The following is a 16,752-nucleotide window of genomic DNA, read 5'->3' as shown; positions in this document are numbered from 1 at the left end:
ATAACAATTGATTTAATTAGTAGGGCTCAGCTATATGATCTGGTAAAGAGGAGTAGGCGTAAACTGGGAGCTTACCAAATTCAACACCTGGGCGTAGATGCTCGATAGCTGAAAAAGGAACTGTGTTCAAATTTACTGGAGAAAGTAGGGGCACTTCCATCCCACCGTTATTGGTGACAGGTTCAAAAACTATGTGTCTGTCGACCACCCATTCATACACACCGATGCGTATTGAGTAGCCGCGGGGGTCTCTAACTTTTGCACAGGAAACCAGATATGTTTTGAAAGGAGTAAATAGCCTCTCATACTTCGGAATATCATCGCCATAGATCACTGTAGCAACCTATTGTTCCTGTAGTCAAGTCACATAGAGAAAGGTTTAGGTCTGCGAATAGAACATACAAAAGAATTTGTTACCATTTCAACCTTTGTTGTTTTAATTGGGTTTCAACTCCCACTTTTTGAAGTTGTCGTAGGCTATAATTTTTTTGAGACATGCTGAGTATGAAAATAATTTTTCAGTAAGAGCTGGGGTAAATTTGAACTTATACTTTCATCTTGCACAATCATCGTCTGAAATTGCACACTCTGATCTCTTCTTTTACGAGGTCAAAACTTGTCAATAACTGAACCTTACAGCTTCAACCTATAGTTTCTTTTGTAATAGCATCGACAGGAAGCCGTTGATCCATTACAGTAGATTCTGTTTCAATACAATGGGGAAGGATGGTACAGAGCAAACTGATGAATAAACTTATAGCTCAGTAGAAGAGTTGAAATGATGGATAATAAAATAAGCAACTTGCAGAAGTAAGCAATCAAAAACAAGAATATGCAGATCACTGAAACAGTGTCTCACCTTACCTAATTCTTGTAAAATTTTAAATAGTCTACTAACAAATAATAGAAAGGGGAAAATAATATAGTCGAAATGTTCCTTTATTCACTGTATCACTTACCCCCAACACTCACCTATATAAAATTATTATGTTAATTTTTTTTCTTTATCAGAGGCGACCTCAAGAGCCAGCCATCAAATTCGGAACCATAGAACAAAACAAAAATCAGAAAACAAATATACCTGTCTAGTTGAACTCATAAAGGGAAGATCTTAATAAGAGGCAATACACAGTAGATAGAAAAATCAACCACAACAATCTGTAAAATCCCTATATGAACATATAAAACATGAATTTCAATATGACCATAGAAGATAAGCAAGCTATTAAAGGCTTTGACTAAAGTAGGTAAAACTAAATAGAAGAACAAGTAAACAGAAATGTTACGAATAAAAATATCTTCAGTAGGAACAAATCCAGCAATAAGCTAGAAGAAACTTTCAGACTAACCAAAGTTAAGATAAGCACACCGAAAAAAAATTTACTCTCTGTGTGCTAAAATTTCAACCGGTCGACACTTTAAGAGAAATAAAACTAATCAATGTTTTGGAATTCAAGAAGAAGGAATGAGAACGCTAACCAAAAACCTATTTTTACAGGTAAATCAACTCCCCCCCGAACCAAGAAGAAACTTATACCAAACACCTATTCCTATAGAAACTTAAAAAAAAATCCAATGTCAACTATAGCACCCATTTTTGTGCAAAAACCTTTGTCAAAGTTCGAAAATCCAATATCATCTATAGTCACAGTTTATAGTTCCAACAATTTTCTATCCAAAGTTTGGGAGTTTAGCAAAATTGAGCTACTCTAGAAACACGTTACTTTTGTTTCTACTTATAAAGAAATTTTTCCCTAATTTTCAGTTGTTCCTATCCGTCTTAGACTTGGTGGGTAGAATTATCTGGTAGCTGTTCTGCCCCCCTCCAAAATCGACCCCACTCATACAAACAAGAACCAATAACAAACCTTTTACAAAGAACTCATCTTTTGAACAAAACTTCTACTGAAAGTTCCAAACTTGAGCAAAATTGAGTTACATAAATAATTTTTTTCAAGTTTCAGCCAAATCAAACTACTAATTACTACCTCTTGCTACAAAGTACTAAGAAAAAACATAATCTTTACAGTAAAATTGAGCTACAGAAATAAATTTTTTCAACTTTCAACCAAATCAAACTACCAATTACTGCCTCTTGCTACCAAATACTAAGCAAAAATCTAATCTTTACAGCTAAATCCAATAGTAAACACCGTAAAAAGAACCCTTTTTTAGCAACAAAACATCTACCAAAGTTGGAAGAATCCAATATCAACTACCTAATTAAGTAAACAATTTGTAACTCCAAACCAAAAATTAAATTCAAGAAACTCTATAAATACCCAAAAAAAGCAACCGTACAATGAAGGAAGAAGAACAACAAAGTTATGTAGACAGTCAAACTCGGAGACACAGAATAACGGCTAATAAATGAAGTAGTTACCTTAATAAAATCCAAAGAATTGGCAACAGAGAACAAAGGGAGCAACAGAGAACAAAGGCAAAATGCCACTACAATGTAAATTGGGAAGACCTTTAGGTAAAGAAAGCATTTGTGGTAAGAGTTTGACGTGTAACAATTTTGCTAAAGAGAGATTTAACGTGTAATATTTCCAGTGAATTGAGAAATGCACCTGCTACAAAGTTGAATTTTGAAAAGACTATATTACCTCTTAGCAAATGATATAAATTCCCCTATGCAAAATAAATGAAATGATAAAACTAACCCTTCGGAAGCTGGCAGGACAACCTTCACTTGCCAGCTTCCATTAGCAGTTGTTCACCGCTTATATATATTAGTAATATATAATATATATATACATATATATATATATGCATTTTCTACTATATAGAAGAACCAGTGGAGGACGACCAATGTTAGAAATATAATTTCACATAATAATATCTCTGCCTCATAATAAACCTAGAAGTTTCTGAGCACTGTTTCCATTGCTTTGAACAGGCCATTTGTATCACTTTTTCTCATCTAGAAATTCCTCACTTCTCTCCATCCTTTCAACTGATTTCAAATTCAGGTATGCTCCTATTTTTACCTTTCATCTTTTGCTTTTTTTTTCTTTAAATGATCTTTCCAAGTTCTCTTCAAATTTTTTATTTTTATGGTTGCATTTCATGTCTCTTAAAGGAAAATTAAAACAAATTATTATTATAGTTCTTGTTGCTTTATTATTCTTTTCAAATTATTTCACTGGTGAGATTGGAAATATCTTTGATCAGTGCAGGAAGTTCAGGTACCTTGATTTAGGCTAGAACAACTTGACTCAGGAGTTGTCAGTTGGTTTTGATAAGCTTAAGGAGTTTTCGGTATCTAAAAACAAGTGTACTGAAGGACTTGAATTTGTCTTCAAAAAAGGTGTAAGGGCCAATTCCTGAGGAAATTGGATCATTTATAAGTCTCCTAACACATTACTTGGGAAGGAATAATTTTTTAAGGGGCATTTCAGAAGCTCTATTAATTTTAAGTAACTTGGTGTCACTTGATATTAGTAGAAACAACTTCAGAGGAGAAATACAAAAAATTTTTAGGTGATTTACACAGGTAAAGTTTCTTATGTTGCATGGTAACTCTTGTGCTGGAGTCATAATTACCTCTGGAATTCCCAACTTAGGAACCTTTCTTGATTGGACGCATTGCAACTCTTATACTGGTGGGATAACTACATCTGGAATTCCCAACTTAGGGAACCTTTCTCGATTGGACTTGATCGATAACGAATTCTTTGGTCCATTGCCAATTGAACTTTCTAAGATAAAAGGGTTGAAGTTTCTGATTCTTGCATACAACCAGTTTAATGGAAGTATACCCTCAGAATACGGGGATATTCCGACACTTCAGGCCCTTCATCTTTCCTCCAATAAGTTAAATTTTGGTGCGATACCACCAAGTTTAGGGAAGCTAACCTCACTTTTATGGTTGATACTTGCTAATAATTCACTGAACTGTGGCATCCCACCTGAGTTGGGAAATTGCAACAGCTTATTGTGGTTGAATCTTGCAAACAATCAACTTTCAGGGCCAATTCCGCCTCAGTTAGCAAGAATTGGCTCAAATCTTATGCCTTCTTTCTTATCGAATAGGGCAAAGGATAAGGTCACTACTGGCTCGGGGGAAATGCTTCTCTATGAAAAGGTGGATACTAGCTGATTATTCTTCATTTAGCTTTGTATGTCCTCTTCTTACCCAGAATAACTGTAGAAGCCTATGGGATAAATTGCTCAAGGGGTATGGTTTATTTCCAGTGTGTGAATTGGTTAGTAATCATTTTGCTCTACCTCATTTTCAATTGAATATAGAAATCATATTATTCACTTCGTATAACTTGTTTACTGTCCTGAAGAAATCACCTTCCAATCCTTGTGAAGGGTGTTCTTAGGCCTTCAATAACTTTTTGTTATCCTTTCCTCCAATTTATTGACCATTTCACAGACCTTATTTATTTCTTAGTCTTTGAGCTTATGTTTTTTCCTAATACCGGGATATTTGAGGATGCGACATACAAAAGCAGAAAATCTATAAAATGTGTTGAATTATCTCTAATTCATCATGAGTTGTACAAGCAGATTGTTATTGATCCTCCTTGTGGTATATTGTTCTATGGTTTACGTAACGTTGGAAAAACTATGCATGTAAAGGTTGTGGTAAATCATACCACCGTAACCTTCATAAGGGTTGTTTCCTCAAAATTTATTCCGAAGTACTTGGATGAGGTAAGCTTGAAGTCTTATTTTCATTTTAAAGTGTTTGTATCTCATAAAAAGAGATAAGTGGAAGAACATGTCTAAATCTGCATGTTTGCTTTTACCATCATAAACTTAATGTCTTTTATAGTAAATGTCTTACATGAAAGTCGCAATATAGAGGTGTGCTTGGTGATGCATTTCCAAAATTTTACTGCTCTCTCAAATAAACAAGGACTGTAAAAAAGTTAAGAACTTACGGATTAATGGTGGTATATAATCGATTGATGATGATACAACAATTTCTGAAGTATGTTTGAAAACGTCAAGAATCGCATGTTTCTTAAAACTTTACCTATAGTTGGGCCAGCAGGATGTTTTTGAAGTTATGGCAAATAGTCTTTATTTAGTAATATAATTATTTGAATCTAAATATGGTCAAAGTATTGACCAACTTGCAGGTAAAGAGGCTTTTTGAAAAAAACTTAATCTTACTTCCAAATGAAATGCCTAATACTAAAAGTAATTTTTAAATGTCTTGTAGTATTTGAGGTGAGAGAATTTTGTATTGTTTTTTGAATTCTAGTAAAGTTGCTTCAGAAATTCTTGAGAACGAGACTCTGGTAATTGTTTTTTTTATTGATGAGTTATGGGTTTAATTTGATTAATAACACAATGAGTACATTTTGGCTTGTTTGTATAGCGTTTGCCAATTTCTGAAGCAGCGCTTCTATATGCAGAGGCGGACCCACGTGGTACCTCGAGGGTGCATGTGCACCCGATAACTTTTTTAAAAAATTGTATATATACGTATATATATCCTACTAAAGTGTTAATATATTTAATTGTGCACCCTTAGTAATAAAACTTGTGTGGGTGCACTGGTTTGAAGCTCAAATGTTGAGTTCCATTTGGCCCAAAGTCGCGTGTTCGATTCTTGATGGAGTCGTTTGATTTTTCTTCATTTTACTACACCAGCTAGCAGCCACCTCATCTGACTTTCCCCAATCCCAAGCCCCATATTTCTCCCCTAAATTCCAATTTCCATTTTTCACGTATTTCCCCAAATCCCCCCAATTCCAAACTCCTTTATTTCTCCAAATCCCCCCAATTCCAAACTCCTACAAATTAATAGTACCCAAAGAAAGTGAAAGGAGCAATTTTCCATTTGATGCTAAATTGCTAATAGGTACACATTTCTTCCTTTCATTTTTTTAATTTTTTTGTTCAAGTTTTGGTAATGTTAATTACTTTTAATATCTACTTGTTGCTTGAAAATTAGTGTAAACATTTTTTTCTTGCTTCTATTTAAGTTTATGGGATTTGATTAAAAATAAATAAATAATTATTTTTACTAATATTCTTGATGAATTTTTTATTTTGTAGGAATTTGTTATTGATTCTTGTGAATTAAAATGGATAGATATTATTCTCCTCAACCAAGTTCTAGTTTTAAAGATAATTCTCATCGCCTTATAGAAGAGTTTGATGTGAATTCACTTAAATCGAATCCCGGGGAAAGAAAACCAATTCATGAATATGACTCTACAATACGAGATCAAGTGAGAAGACACTATATCCAACAAGGGCCTTGTCAACCGATTCTTTCTCAATTTTCCCAAACTAGAATTGGAATGAAAATACGTCGATTTAATTCGACATAGTATGAGGGTTCATATTCTAGGTGGATGGAGTATAGTGTGAAAAAAGATGTTGTGTTTTGCTTGTGTTGCTATTTATTCAAAAATGATTATGTAAAGGGCAATGTGGGTGATTTTTTCACAAAAACCGACTTTAAGGCTTGGAATGATAGTTTGGAGCAATTTCAATTACATGTTGGTGAAGTAAATAACGTTCATAGAAGATGTTTCAGTAAGATGCTAGATTTTGAAAATCAATCTCAATCAATTCAATTTTCTTTGAACAAGCAATCTGAAAAAAAAAAAGAAGTGAGCACCGTACTCGTTTAGAGGCTTCAACTAACGTGGCAAGGTTCCTCTTGAAATTCGGATTGTCTTTTTAAGGTCATGATGAAAGAGAATCCTCCAAAAATAAAGGCCTTTTGGAATGGCTAGAAAAAATGCTTTCTGATTTGAACAATGTTATTTTAAAAAATGCTCCAAAAATACTATGATGACTTCTTCAAAAATTCAAAAAGATATTGTGAGTGATTGTGCACAAGAAACTGTGAAAGCTGTAATTGATGATTTAGATGGAGACTTTTTTGGGATTTTAGTTGATGAATCCAAAGACATATCACACCATGAACAAATGGCCGTTGCATTGAGGTATGTTAAAAAAAAAAGGTAAAGTGAATGAGCGAGTTATTGCTATTGTTCGTGTTGGTGATACATCGGCAAAAATGTTGAAGGAAATAATATGTTCTTTTCTTATGAGACATTCTTTAAGTACATCTAAAATACGTGGACAAGGCTTTGATAGAGACAATAACATGCAAGGAGAGATGAATGGTCTTAAAGCTTTGATTTTGCGTGAAACTCCTTCGGCATTTTGTATTCATTGTTTTGCTCAACAATTACAATTGAAATTTGTAGCCGTTTCCAAAATATATTTGCTCGTAGATGACTTTTTTGCTATTATTAGTAATGTTTTGAATGTGGTAGGAGCATTATTTAAGCCCCGAGATCAACTTTGGGACCATCATGTGAAAATATTGGAGCAACTACTAGAAAGTGGTGAAGTTCAAAGTGAAAAAGGATTAAATAAAGAACGAGGACTTCAAAGTACAGGTGACACTCGTTGGGGTTCACATTTTAGAACATTGGTTAACTTTATTGTTTTATTTTCATCTATAGTTCATGTGCTTGATGAGATAAAATGTGGAGGCTCGAATTCCAATGATAGATTACAAGCCGGGGCTTTTTTGAGTATGATCAATGAATTTGAATTTACTTTCTTGCTTCATTTGATGTTGAAGATATTGGTGATGTCCAATGAACTAATTGCATCATTACAAAGGAAAGAGCAAGATATTGTCAATGCCATGATATTTCTTGACATTACTAAGAAAAGATTGCAATTGTTGAGTGATGATGGATGAGATTCTCTAATGAATGAAGTTGGTGTATTTTGTGATAAACATGAAATTTTGGTACCTAAGATGGATGATTTTTATCTTCCCGAAAAGTCAAAGCGTAGGCCTTCTAGTGTTACTTACTCACTTCACTTACGTGTTGAGCTTTTTATGCTATAATTGACTTGCAACTTCAAGAGCTTAATAATTGTTTTGATGTTGTGAGTGAAAACTTGCTCCTTGGTATGGCAAGCTTGAACCCAATGAATGCTTTTGCTAATTTTGATAAGGAAAAAATAATGATATTGGCCAAACATTATCTAGATGAGTTTGGTGAATCAAAGCTTCGAGAGCTTAGTTACCAACTTGATACTTTTATTATATACATGCGGCGTGGTGATCCTATTTCTCTAATTTGAAAGGAATTGGTGATTTGACAGAAGCATTGGTTAATGCAAATATTGTGGAGACTTATTCTCTTGTGTACTTACTAGTGAAGTTAACGTTGATTTTACCAGTAGCCACTGCAACAGTAGAGAGAGCTTTTTCATCCATGAAGCATATCAAGAATGAATTGCGTAGTAGTATTGGTGATGCATTTTTAAGTGATTGTTTAGTTTGTTATATTGAGAAGGATATATTTATAAATATATGCAATGATGTAATCATTGACTATTTTTAGAATATGAAAACACGTCGATGTCTAGTATGAAAGGATGATCTACTTTTGTTATAGTAGTTCTAAATTAATATCATTTGATCATTTTGAAGTTTATACTTTGCCCTTTTTTTTTTTTAATAATTTTTAAGTTTAGAAGATTCATATGTCAAATTATGTAGTTGATGTTGACCAAAAAAATTGTGTAGTTGATAATCGATATGACTATGTTAAAGATAATGGTGCACCCCCTATCTTCAAATCCTGGTTCGCCTCTGTTTATATGAATAACTTCTATCCACATTTCCTATATCAGTGAGTCCCCAATCCCAGTTTGGTAACGATTGTCGAGACTGATCGGCTAGAAACACTTATAATCTTTGAAGTGAGAGTGATACTTCTAAATTTTTCAAAACATCTTACATGTCTTCAAATAATATATTTCTCCACTCCACTTCAATGTTTTGTTTCTTTTACTATAGTACAGAAGTCTGGATTTATCCATCCTTATGTAGTCATAGTCTATGGGATTACTGGATGTATCTTGTCATTAATGTTTGTTAAACTTCAGTTCACCGTGTGCTAGGATATCTTTACTAGAATATAATATCATAATGGTCTCTAATTCACTATTTATCCACATTGTTTGCTTTTAATTTCTGTTGATATCCTTAATGTTTAACAATTATTATTAAAAGAATTGGTTTCCAATGTCAAGTGTTGGTGAAATTTGGGCAGTTTTAAATGCCAAAAATATGATTAATGTAGAACCATAAGAACATATGTAGAATGTTTGATAATTTCTTAATTTTCAGTGTTAACCTTGCAGTCCTCTTGGTCAATGACCATTTGATAAAGAAAACTTCAAATTGGGGATACATTAAGAACCACACGAAGATTACAAACTATCTCAGTACACATCACATGAATTAGGAATCAGTTTTGGTAATTTACACAAGAAACTAGGATTATGTTAAGGATGACCAAGGGCAAAATAGTCATTTTGCTCCACAAATTCGACTACACTAATATGATATTTATATTCGATAAGATTATTCCCATTACACATCAAAGAGAAAGCTGAGAATATTTCTTGGATTCTCCAAAAAGAGTGCTGCACCCATGTTGAATCCTCCAAAAAAGGCACTACTTTTGTAGGATACAACATGTACCCGTCGAAATTTTGAAGAATCCACACAACATAACTTGTAATAAGTTTATTTTAGAATAAAAATGTCATAGCAGCATACTACCCCATTAGGAGACCAAAAGAACACACAGAAAGAAATTTTTTGTTGAAATAACATTCAAGATTACTTATCATGAACAAAACATACAAGATTATATCTATTGATCAAATAGACAACATAAAAGATTCTTTTTGGACTATGTCATTATGTGCTATAAAAAAAATTCTTGTTAAACTTATGTTTTGAGCCATTTTGTACTGTATTATTTCGGTTGGCACTTCAGGTCCAAGTTATGATATTATGTCTGCAATCTTTATGTGGTTTTGCTTCTAACTGAGAGGAACATGTTGTAAATTGATACCTTCAGCCCCCCTACATAAGTGCTCATGCATTATTGAGTTTAATGGGGCTTCAAAAAGGGATGCTGGACAAGCAGGTGTGTTAGAGTACGCGTTCTACTAATTGCCTATATGTGGAAAAAGTAAGTAAACGTGGTTCACAGAAGTAAACTGAACACAGTGTTTTTACGTGGAAAACACCTGGCTCAAGAAAGGTGTAAAAAACCACGACCTGTACCTCTACATAATTTAACCCAACTTCACTAAAATACTTGAGCCTCAACAATCAACAAAATTACAAGACTTCTTGTAACCTAGGAATTAAAACTTCTAACTCCTATTACTACAAAAACACTAATCTTCCCAAGATAAGTGTTCCCAAGTCTTCGAGTTCCCAAACTTGAAGACAACAACTCCTAACTCAGTTTATAGATTACTGAGACCAAAATCAATGACTCATTACAATACCAGAACCTAACTACTATACAGTTTATGACCTGCTAAGTAAGAGGCTTGGTTCTTCTTCAAGTATGTATGCTGATTGTTGATTGACTTTTTCAGTATGTGTGTGAGTACTAGCTTTGAGTCATGTTTGCTGTATTTAAGCCAACCTGTGATAGAATTCTTTTTGATGTTCAATTCTTTCTTCAGTAGAACTCTATCAGTTAATTCTTTTTCCTTTTGCTGCCGCCTTACCTCTCCTAGTTTTGATAGAATTCTTTTAATTCAAATCCTCTTCTTACTGAACTCCTTGATCAACTTGACTTCTTTAAGAATTCTAGTCTGATCTAACTCGGCTTCTGATGTAATCAATGTTATCTAAGTTTGTCTTGAACATATAATCATATCATCCAAACTCCTGTGCCAGCTAGACTATTTCACCTTGAATGGACCAGTTTCTTTAACGTGTTTCATTCATATGTCTATCATCAAAACTCCTCATGCCCTAATAAATTCCCTCTTTTTGATGATGGCAAATATAGTAACTTCAGTATTACAGAATCCTGACATACTTAGAAAGTAATTAAATAACAGAATCACAGTAGAATAAAACAGGTTAGTCCAATTGAGTTATAAGCATTGTATAATCTGTTCTTCCCCCTTTTGACATCATCGAAAAGCTGAGCCATCAAGTAAAAATTATTTAATAATTCTTGGCCACTAGGGCTATCACTAAAACAAGCAAGAGTCAGAGAAAGAGATAACTATGCATTGAATTAAGCAGAATTAGATCAAGTGAAGCAAAAGAGGTCCATTTTAAACAAAACAGATACAATTATTGCTACCCAGTAAAACAAAAAGAGAAACAAGATGAACAGGAGAGCATTATAGTGAATGGGCTTAAAGGATGAAGAAGGATTTTAATTGGAGGAGGTAGAGGGAATAAAGAAAGTCAACTTCCTAATGATATCAGTATTTTCAGCGTGTTCCTTATCTAAGATTTCTGTAAGGGATGTAATTTTAGCTTTAAGAGCCCTCTTTTCATCTTCATGAATAGCTTGGGCAGCTACCAATGCAGCCTGTGCACCCTCTAGCTCACCCTTCTTTGCCTCTAAGGCATTTCACAACTTTTGCATAGGGTTGTTAGCATGTCTTATCGTAGCAGGTAACCTAGCATGGATCAGTTGTCTAATTACATCCTTAGTCGTCTGCAAGGACCATACCTTGACAGGTATATGAAAATTATCGAAAACAGATGCAAGCTAGAACTAATAGGGTAGAGCATAACTATTTGTATCTTTAACAAGTACCCTTTGCATATGCTTAATGATGAGTAGAGGAAGGTCAATTGGAATCTCAGAATCCAATAGTTCCATTAAGGTAAGATTAAGAAAAATTGCAACTGTGCGTCTTTCCTGTCAAGGCAGGATCATTTTGTGAACCACATCAAAATAGGACTGATAGAGAGGGGACATCTCATTTTTCATGACCCTACGATGAGAGGAAATAAGAGGATTCCCAGAGAATTTTCTATAGATATCAAGACCAGATGAAAGATTATCAAGAGTTGGCTAAGATCCCTTCACATAATGATTTCAACCACCAGTTGGAACACTGAGAATTCTGCCCAGATCAGCAGGATAAAGATTGATGGTTTTCCCATGAACTGTGGTTGAAATCATTTCCCCAATTGCAACTCCATTGGTATAAAATTCATACACCTCAGTTTTACCAAATCTTCTATGATGATCACCTTGAAGAAATAAGGATGACCACCCCTGTGCTGTCAGTTTTAAAACTAACGTATCCATATCAGGACCCCCAAACCCAGTGATAACTTTTCCTCTTGTCATCTTTTATTTCTAAAAGTGCAGAATATGTTCTGACTGAGAAGTTTTATCAGCAGTAGTATCAACATGAATATCATCATCAGAGTCAATAAAAGTAGAAGGAACAGGGGGAGTATCAGGAAGATAGTCTAAATCTGAGTCAAATATATTAGAAGAACCAGGTTGTGGAACTTGTTTCTTGGGATGGGAAGTAGATTTTGGAGAAACTTTAGAGGAGGCGGACCCTGGAGACTTTGATAGTAGATTTTGAGGATGATGAGGGTTTGGGAGAGGAGAAGGACTTTGAGGGTTTTGCTATGATATTTTTGTGTTTTCTTTTAGCGCGGAAGAGAATATCAGGGGAGGGCTTACGTGGGGGAGTAGAAGCAGTAGACAGTACTCGTTTCTTTTTACTTGCCCTAAGTGCCTCTTCCAAAGAAGCATCTTCTCTTTGTTTCCATCCTCGAGTATGTGGAGTTAGGAATGAATGGATGACAAAAGAAGATTTTACCTGAGTATTAACGTCAACATCAATGGGGAAAGAAGAGGGTTTTCTTTTCAGAGTTGACTGTGACCGTCTAAGAATAAGATCAGCAATGGGAATGTCATTGCGATCAAGGATCTGAAGAGGAAACATAGGTAATAGTAAGGGTTTTGAAAAAAATGAGAGTTTAAAGAAGGAGTGAAAGGATGGTTGTGGTGGAGGTTTAAACAATGGAAAATCAGATAACTTGATAGGGATTTGGGGTTGGATAAGGGAAGGTAAAGTAATGTTTAGGTAAAGAATAATTTGGGTTGAAGGTTTTGTTTCAGATTTTATGGAGGAAGGAGGGGATGAAGAAGACGCCATAGCTTGTTGTATTTTCAGAAGTTGAGAAAAAAGTGGAGATGGAAGAGAAAAGAAGGTGCGTATTTAAGATGAGTGAGAAGGAAGTTGAAACGTTAAGGGGCTGTGCTACAAAGAAGCGTGTTAATGTAGAGGTGCTGTACGGATGGGAAAGGTATGTCAGCCTTTTGAAGAAGAGGACTGTTGGGTTTTGGCGGTTGTAATCATGATAGAGTGAACCATGTAGATAACCTGTTTCTCTTAATGCTACTATGGAAAACAATAATCATACCTTGTGTTCTGATTATTCCATGACCACTCGTTTCTTAATGATCCTGTTGATCTGCAAAAAACAACACATAATTATACCACCTTGCTTTAAAATCTTGGAATTAGGATACACAACTAAATGTGTAAGACTGAATTAATCAACACTTACTAAGGCATAGCATATTCTAGTGAATCATTGAGGGAAATTTATACAATTTTAATCATCCCCAATGCTAACCTATTTTTTTCAAAGTGTTCTCTACTCAAAGCCTTAGTAAATATGTCAGCAATTTGTTCCTCAGTTGAGCAAAACATAATTGATATATTTCCTTTTTCAACATTATCTCTAAGGAAGTGATGGCGAATATCAATATGCTTAGTTCTCTTATGTTGGACATGATTTTTGGCTATGTTTATGGCACTTGTGTTATCACAAAAAATGGGAACAAAACCTATATCTATCCCAAAATCCATCAGTTGTTGTTTGATCCACAACAACTGGGCACAGCATGACCCAGCAGCAACGTATTCAGCCTCAACAGTAGACAAGGCCACTGAATTTTGCTTCTTTGTGGACCAAGTAATCAAAAATGATCCCAAGAAGTGTGCCATACCTGTAGTACTTTTCCTATCCACCAGATATCTTGCATAATCAGCATCAGAGTATCCTACCAAGTTAAAGTTACTACCTTTGGGATACCACAAGCCAAGATCACTGGTTCCTTTTAAGTATCTGAAGATTTTTTTTACAGATTTTAAGTGTGATTCTTTTGGCTTAGCTTGAAACCTTGCACATAGCCCTACACTGAACACAATGTCAGGACTGCTTGCTGTGAGGTACAATAATGACCCTATCATACCTCGATACATCTTTTGCTCTACATCTAAACCTATTTCATCTAAGTCTAGCTTTGGGGCAGTAGCAATAAAAGTACTTATCTCTTTTGCCTCTTCCATGGAGAATTTCTTAAGAAGCTCTTTGATATACTTCTATTGGTGAATCATTGTTCCTGAGGCTGACTGCTTTATTTTTAAGCCCAAAAAGTAATTTAGCTCTCTCATCATGCTCATCTCAAATTCACAACTCATGAGTTTGGCAAACTCATGAGTCATAAGCATATTTGTTGAGCCAAAAATAATATCATGCCCATACACCTGCATAACTAACAAATCCTTCCCATTAGTTTTCAAGAAAAGGGTATTGTCAATTTTACCTCTGGTATGTCCATGTTCCAATATAAATTTGGAAAGTTTTTCATACTAAGCTCTTGGAGCTTGTTTCAATCCATACAAAGTTTTGTCCAACTTGTAGACATAGTCTGGAAACTCCTTAGTTTCAAATCCTAGGGTTTGCTTAACATATACTTCTTCCTTGAGAATGCCATTCAGAAATGCACTCTTCACATCCATCTGACACAAAATAAACTCCATGTAAAAAGCAAAGGCAACAAGTAGTCTTATAGATTCAAGTCTGGCTACAGGAGCAAAGGTCTTATCAAAGTCAATTCCTTCTTCTTGATTGTATCCTTGAACCACTAGTCTTGCCTTATTTCTTGTGACTGTTCCATGCTCATCAACTTTATTTCTGTAAACTCACTTAGTCCCAACTACTGATCTTTCTTTTGGAAGAGAAACTAGGTGCCATACTTTGCTTCTATCAAATTGGTTTAATTCATCCTACATAGCTATGATCCAATCAACATCAACCAATGCCTTAGTTACTTTCTTCGGCTCTATCTCTGATATAAATACCTTGAATGAACACATACTTCTTAGTCCAGGTCTTATGGTGATACCAGAATTGAGATCAGTAAGTATATTTTCAATGGGGTGTGAGCCTTGATAGTTGAATCCTTTTGGGATCAAGCCAAGTGAGCTGCTAGGATCACTGCTGATGTTCTGATGAGAGTCAGTTGATTGCTCAGTTGCCCCTATCACTGTACCTTCAGCTTTAGTTTCCCCTGTGAAAATGCCTCCAGGTTTGACTATTTTAGTCTGGAATATATTGTGCAACCTGTTCCTCAGTATCTCTTCCTTTCTGCAGGTTAGTCTTATTACAAAATTTATCAAACATCATATGCATGTTTTCTTCAACACAGTTGGATCTGTTATTAAAAACCCTATAGGCTTTACTTTGTGGTGAATAACCTAAGAAGATCCCCTCATTACTTTTGGCACCAAATTTTTCAAGATTATCCTTACCATTATTGTGTATGAAACATTCGCAGCCAAAAGTTCTAAAGTGAGAAATGTTAGGCTTTCTACCTTTTAGTAACTCATAGGGAGTCTTGTCTAACATTGGTCTGATCATGCACCTGTTCATAATATATGCTGCAGTACTCATTGCCTCAGCCCATAGGTTTTTGTCAACATTCACTGTAAGCATTATTGTTCTAGCCATATCTTCTAAGGTTCTATTTTTCCTCTCTACCACTCTATTTTGTTGTGGTGTTCTAGGAGCTGAGAAGTTATGGTATATTCCTTGTGATGAAAAGAAATCCAAAAACTTTGCATTCTCAAATTCTATTCCATGGTCAAACCTTATGGAAACTAATGAAGTGCCCAATTTCTTTTCCATTTTCTTGATGAAAATTTCAAATACATCAAATATATCTTCTTTAGAGGCCAAAAAAAAAGTCCAGGTGAACCTGGAATAATCATCAACAATTACAAAAATATACCTTTTTCCATCTGTACTTTATTATCTCATTGGTCCACACAAGTCCATATGGACCAGTTCAAGACACTTGATAGTACTAACATGATTCTTTGACTTAAATGAAGATCTTACCTGCTTCCCCCTTACACATGTGCTACATAACTTTTCTTCCTTAAACTTGGTTTTATGTAACCCCAACACCATGTCTTTGGAAGAAAGTATGTTCAGTCATTTTAGACTTGCATATCAAAGTCTTCTGTGCCAAAGAAGGGGATCAGTTTCTATTGTACTTAGACAAGTCAACTCAGGTCCAGGTACTGCCATTAAGTCTGCTTTGTACACGTTTCTGTATCTCCTTGCAGTAAGCACAATTTCTTTGGTATCCATCCTTTTGACTTTAACCCCTGCAGCAGTAAAAATTACTTTATTACCTTTGCCACATAATTGTGAGATGCTCAGCAGGTTATGCTTTAATCCTTGCACAAGATACACATCTTCCACAGCTTTTGAATTTGATGTGCCAATTTTCCCAACTCCAATGATGATTTCCTTTTTTCTATTTCCAAAAGAAACTCCTCTTCCATCTATTTTGGAGAGTGAAAGGAACTTTTTCTTGTCGCCAGTTATATGTCTTGAGCATGCACTATCTAAGTACAAGTGCTTTTTGGTTCCCTTCATCATCTCCTGCAAGAGAAATAAATGGTTAGATTTAGGAACCCAGACTATCTTGGGCCCTATTTTATTGGTAAAAGGATGAATTAAATTTCTTCTAGTCCATGTAGGAAACACGTAACTTGACCTGTTTCTCTGACCAATTTTAGTGCTTGTATTTTTGGTTTGAGAAAAGTTTGTTGCCAGATTCTGGCTTC

The 16,752-nt window shown here is 34.8% G+C and overlaps 2 protein-coding genes across 2 annotated transcripts; both read left to right on the top strand.

The window, feature by feature from the left end:
* Positions 1 to 3,511: 3,511 nt before the first annotated feature.
* LOC124887820 (probable LRR receptor-like serine/threonine-protein kinase At1g74360) lies at positions 3,512 to 4,105 on the top strand. Its single transcript, XM_047397737.1, has one exon. It carries the CDS (start codon positions 3,512 to 3,514, stop codon positions 4,103 to 4,105), a length of 594 nt encoding a protein of 197 aa, XP_047253693.1.
* A 2,823-nt stretch (positions 4,106 to 6,928) lies between these two features.
* Positions 6,929 to 7,699, top strand: LOC124887819. The gene has a single exon (XM_047397736.1). It carries the CDS (start codon positions 6,929 to 6,931, stop codon positions 7,697 to 7,699), a length of 771 nt encoding a protein of 256 aa, XP_047253692.1.
* The last annotated feature ends 9,053 nt before the right edge of the window (positions 7,700 to 16,752 follow it).

Source organism: Capsicum annuum, chromosome 10, assembly GCF_002878395.1.
Source record: "Capsicum annuum cultivar UCD-10X-F1 chromosome 10, UCD10Xv1.1, whole genome shotgun sequence".
Lineage (NCBI taxonomy): Eukaryota > Viridiplantae > Streptophyta > Magnoliopsida > Solanales > Solanaceae > Capsicum > Capsicum annuum.
The sequence above is the reverse complement of the archived record's forward strand: the minus strand, read 5'-3'. Positions and strand labels throughout refer to the sequence as shown.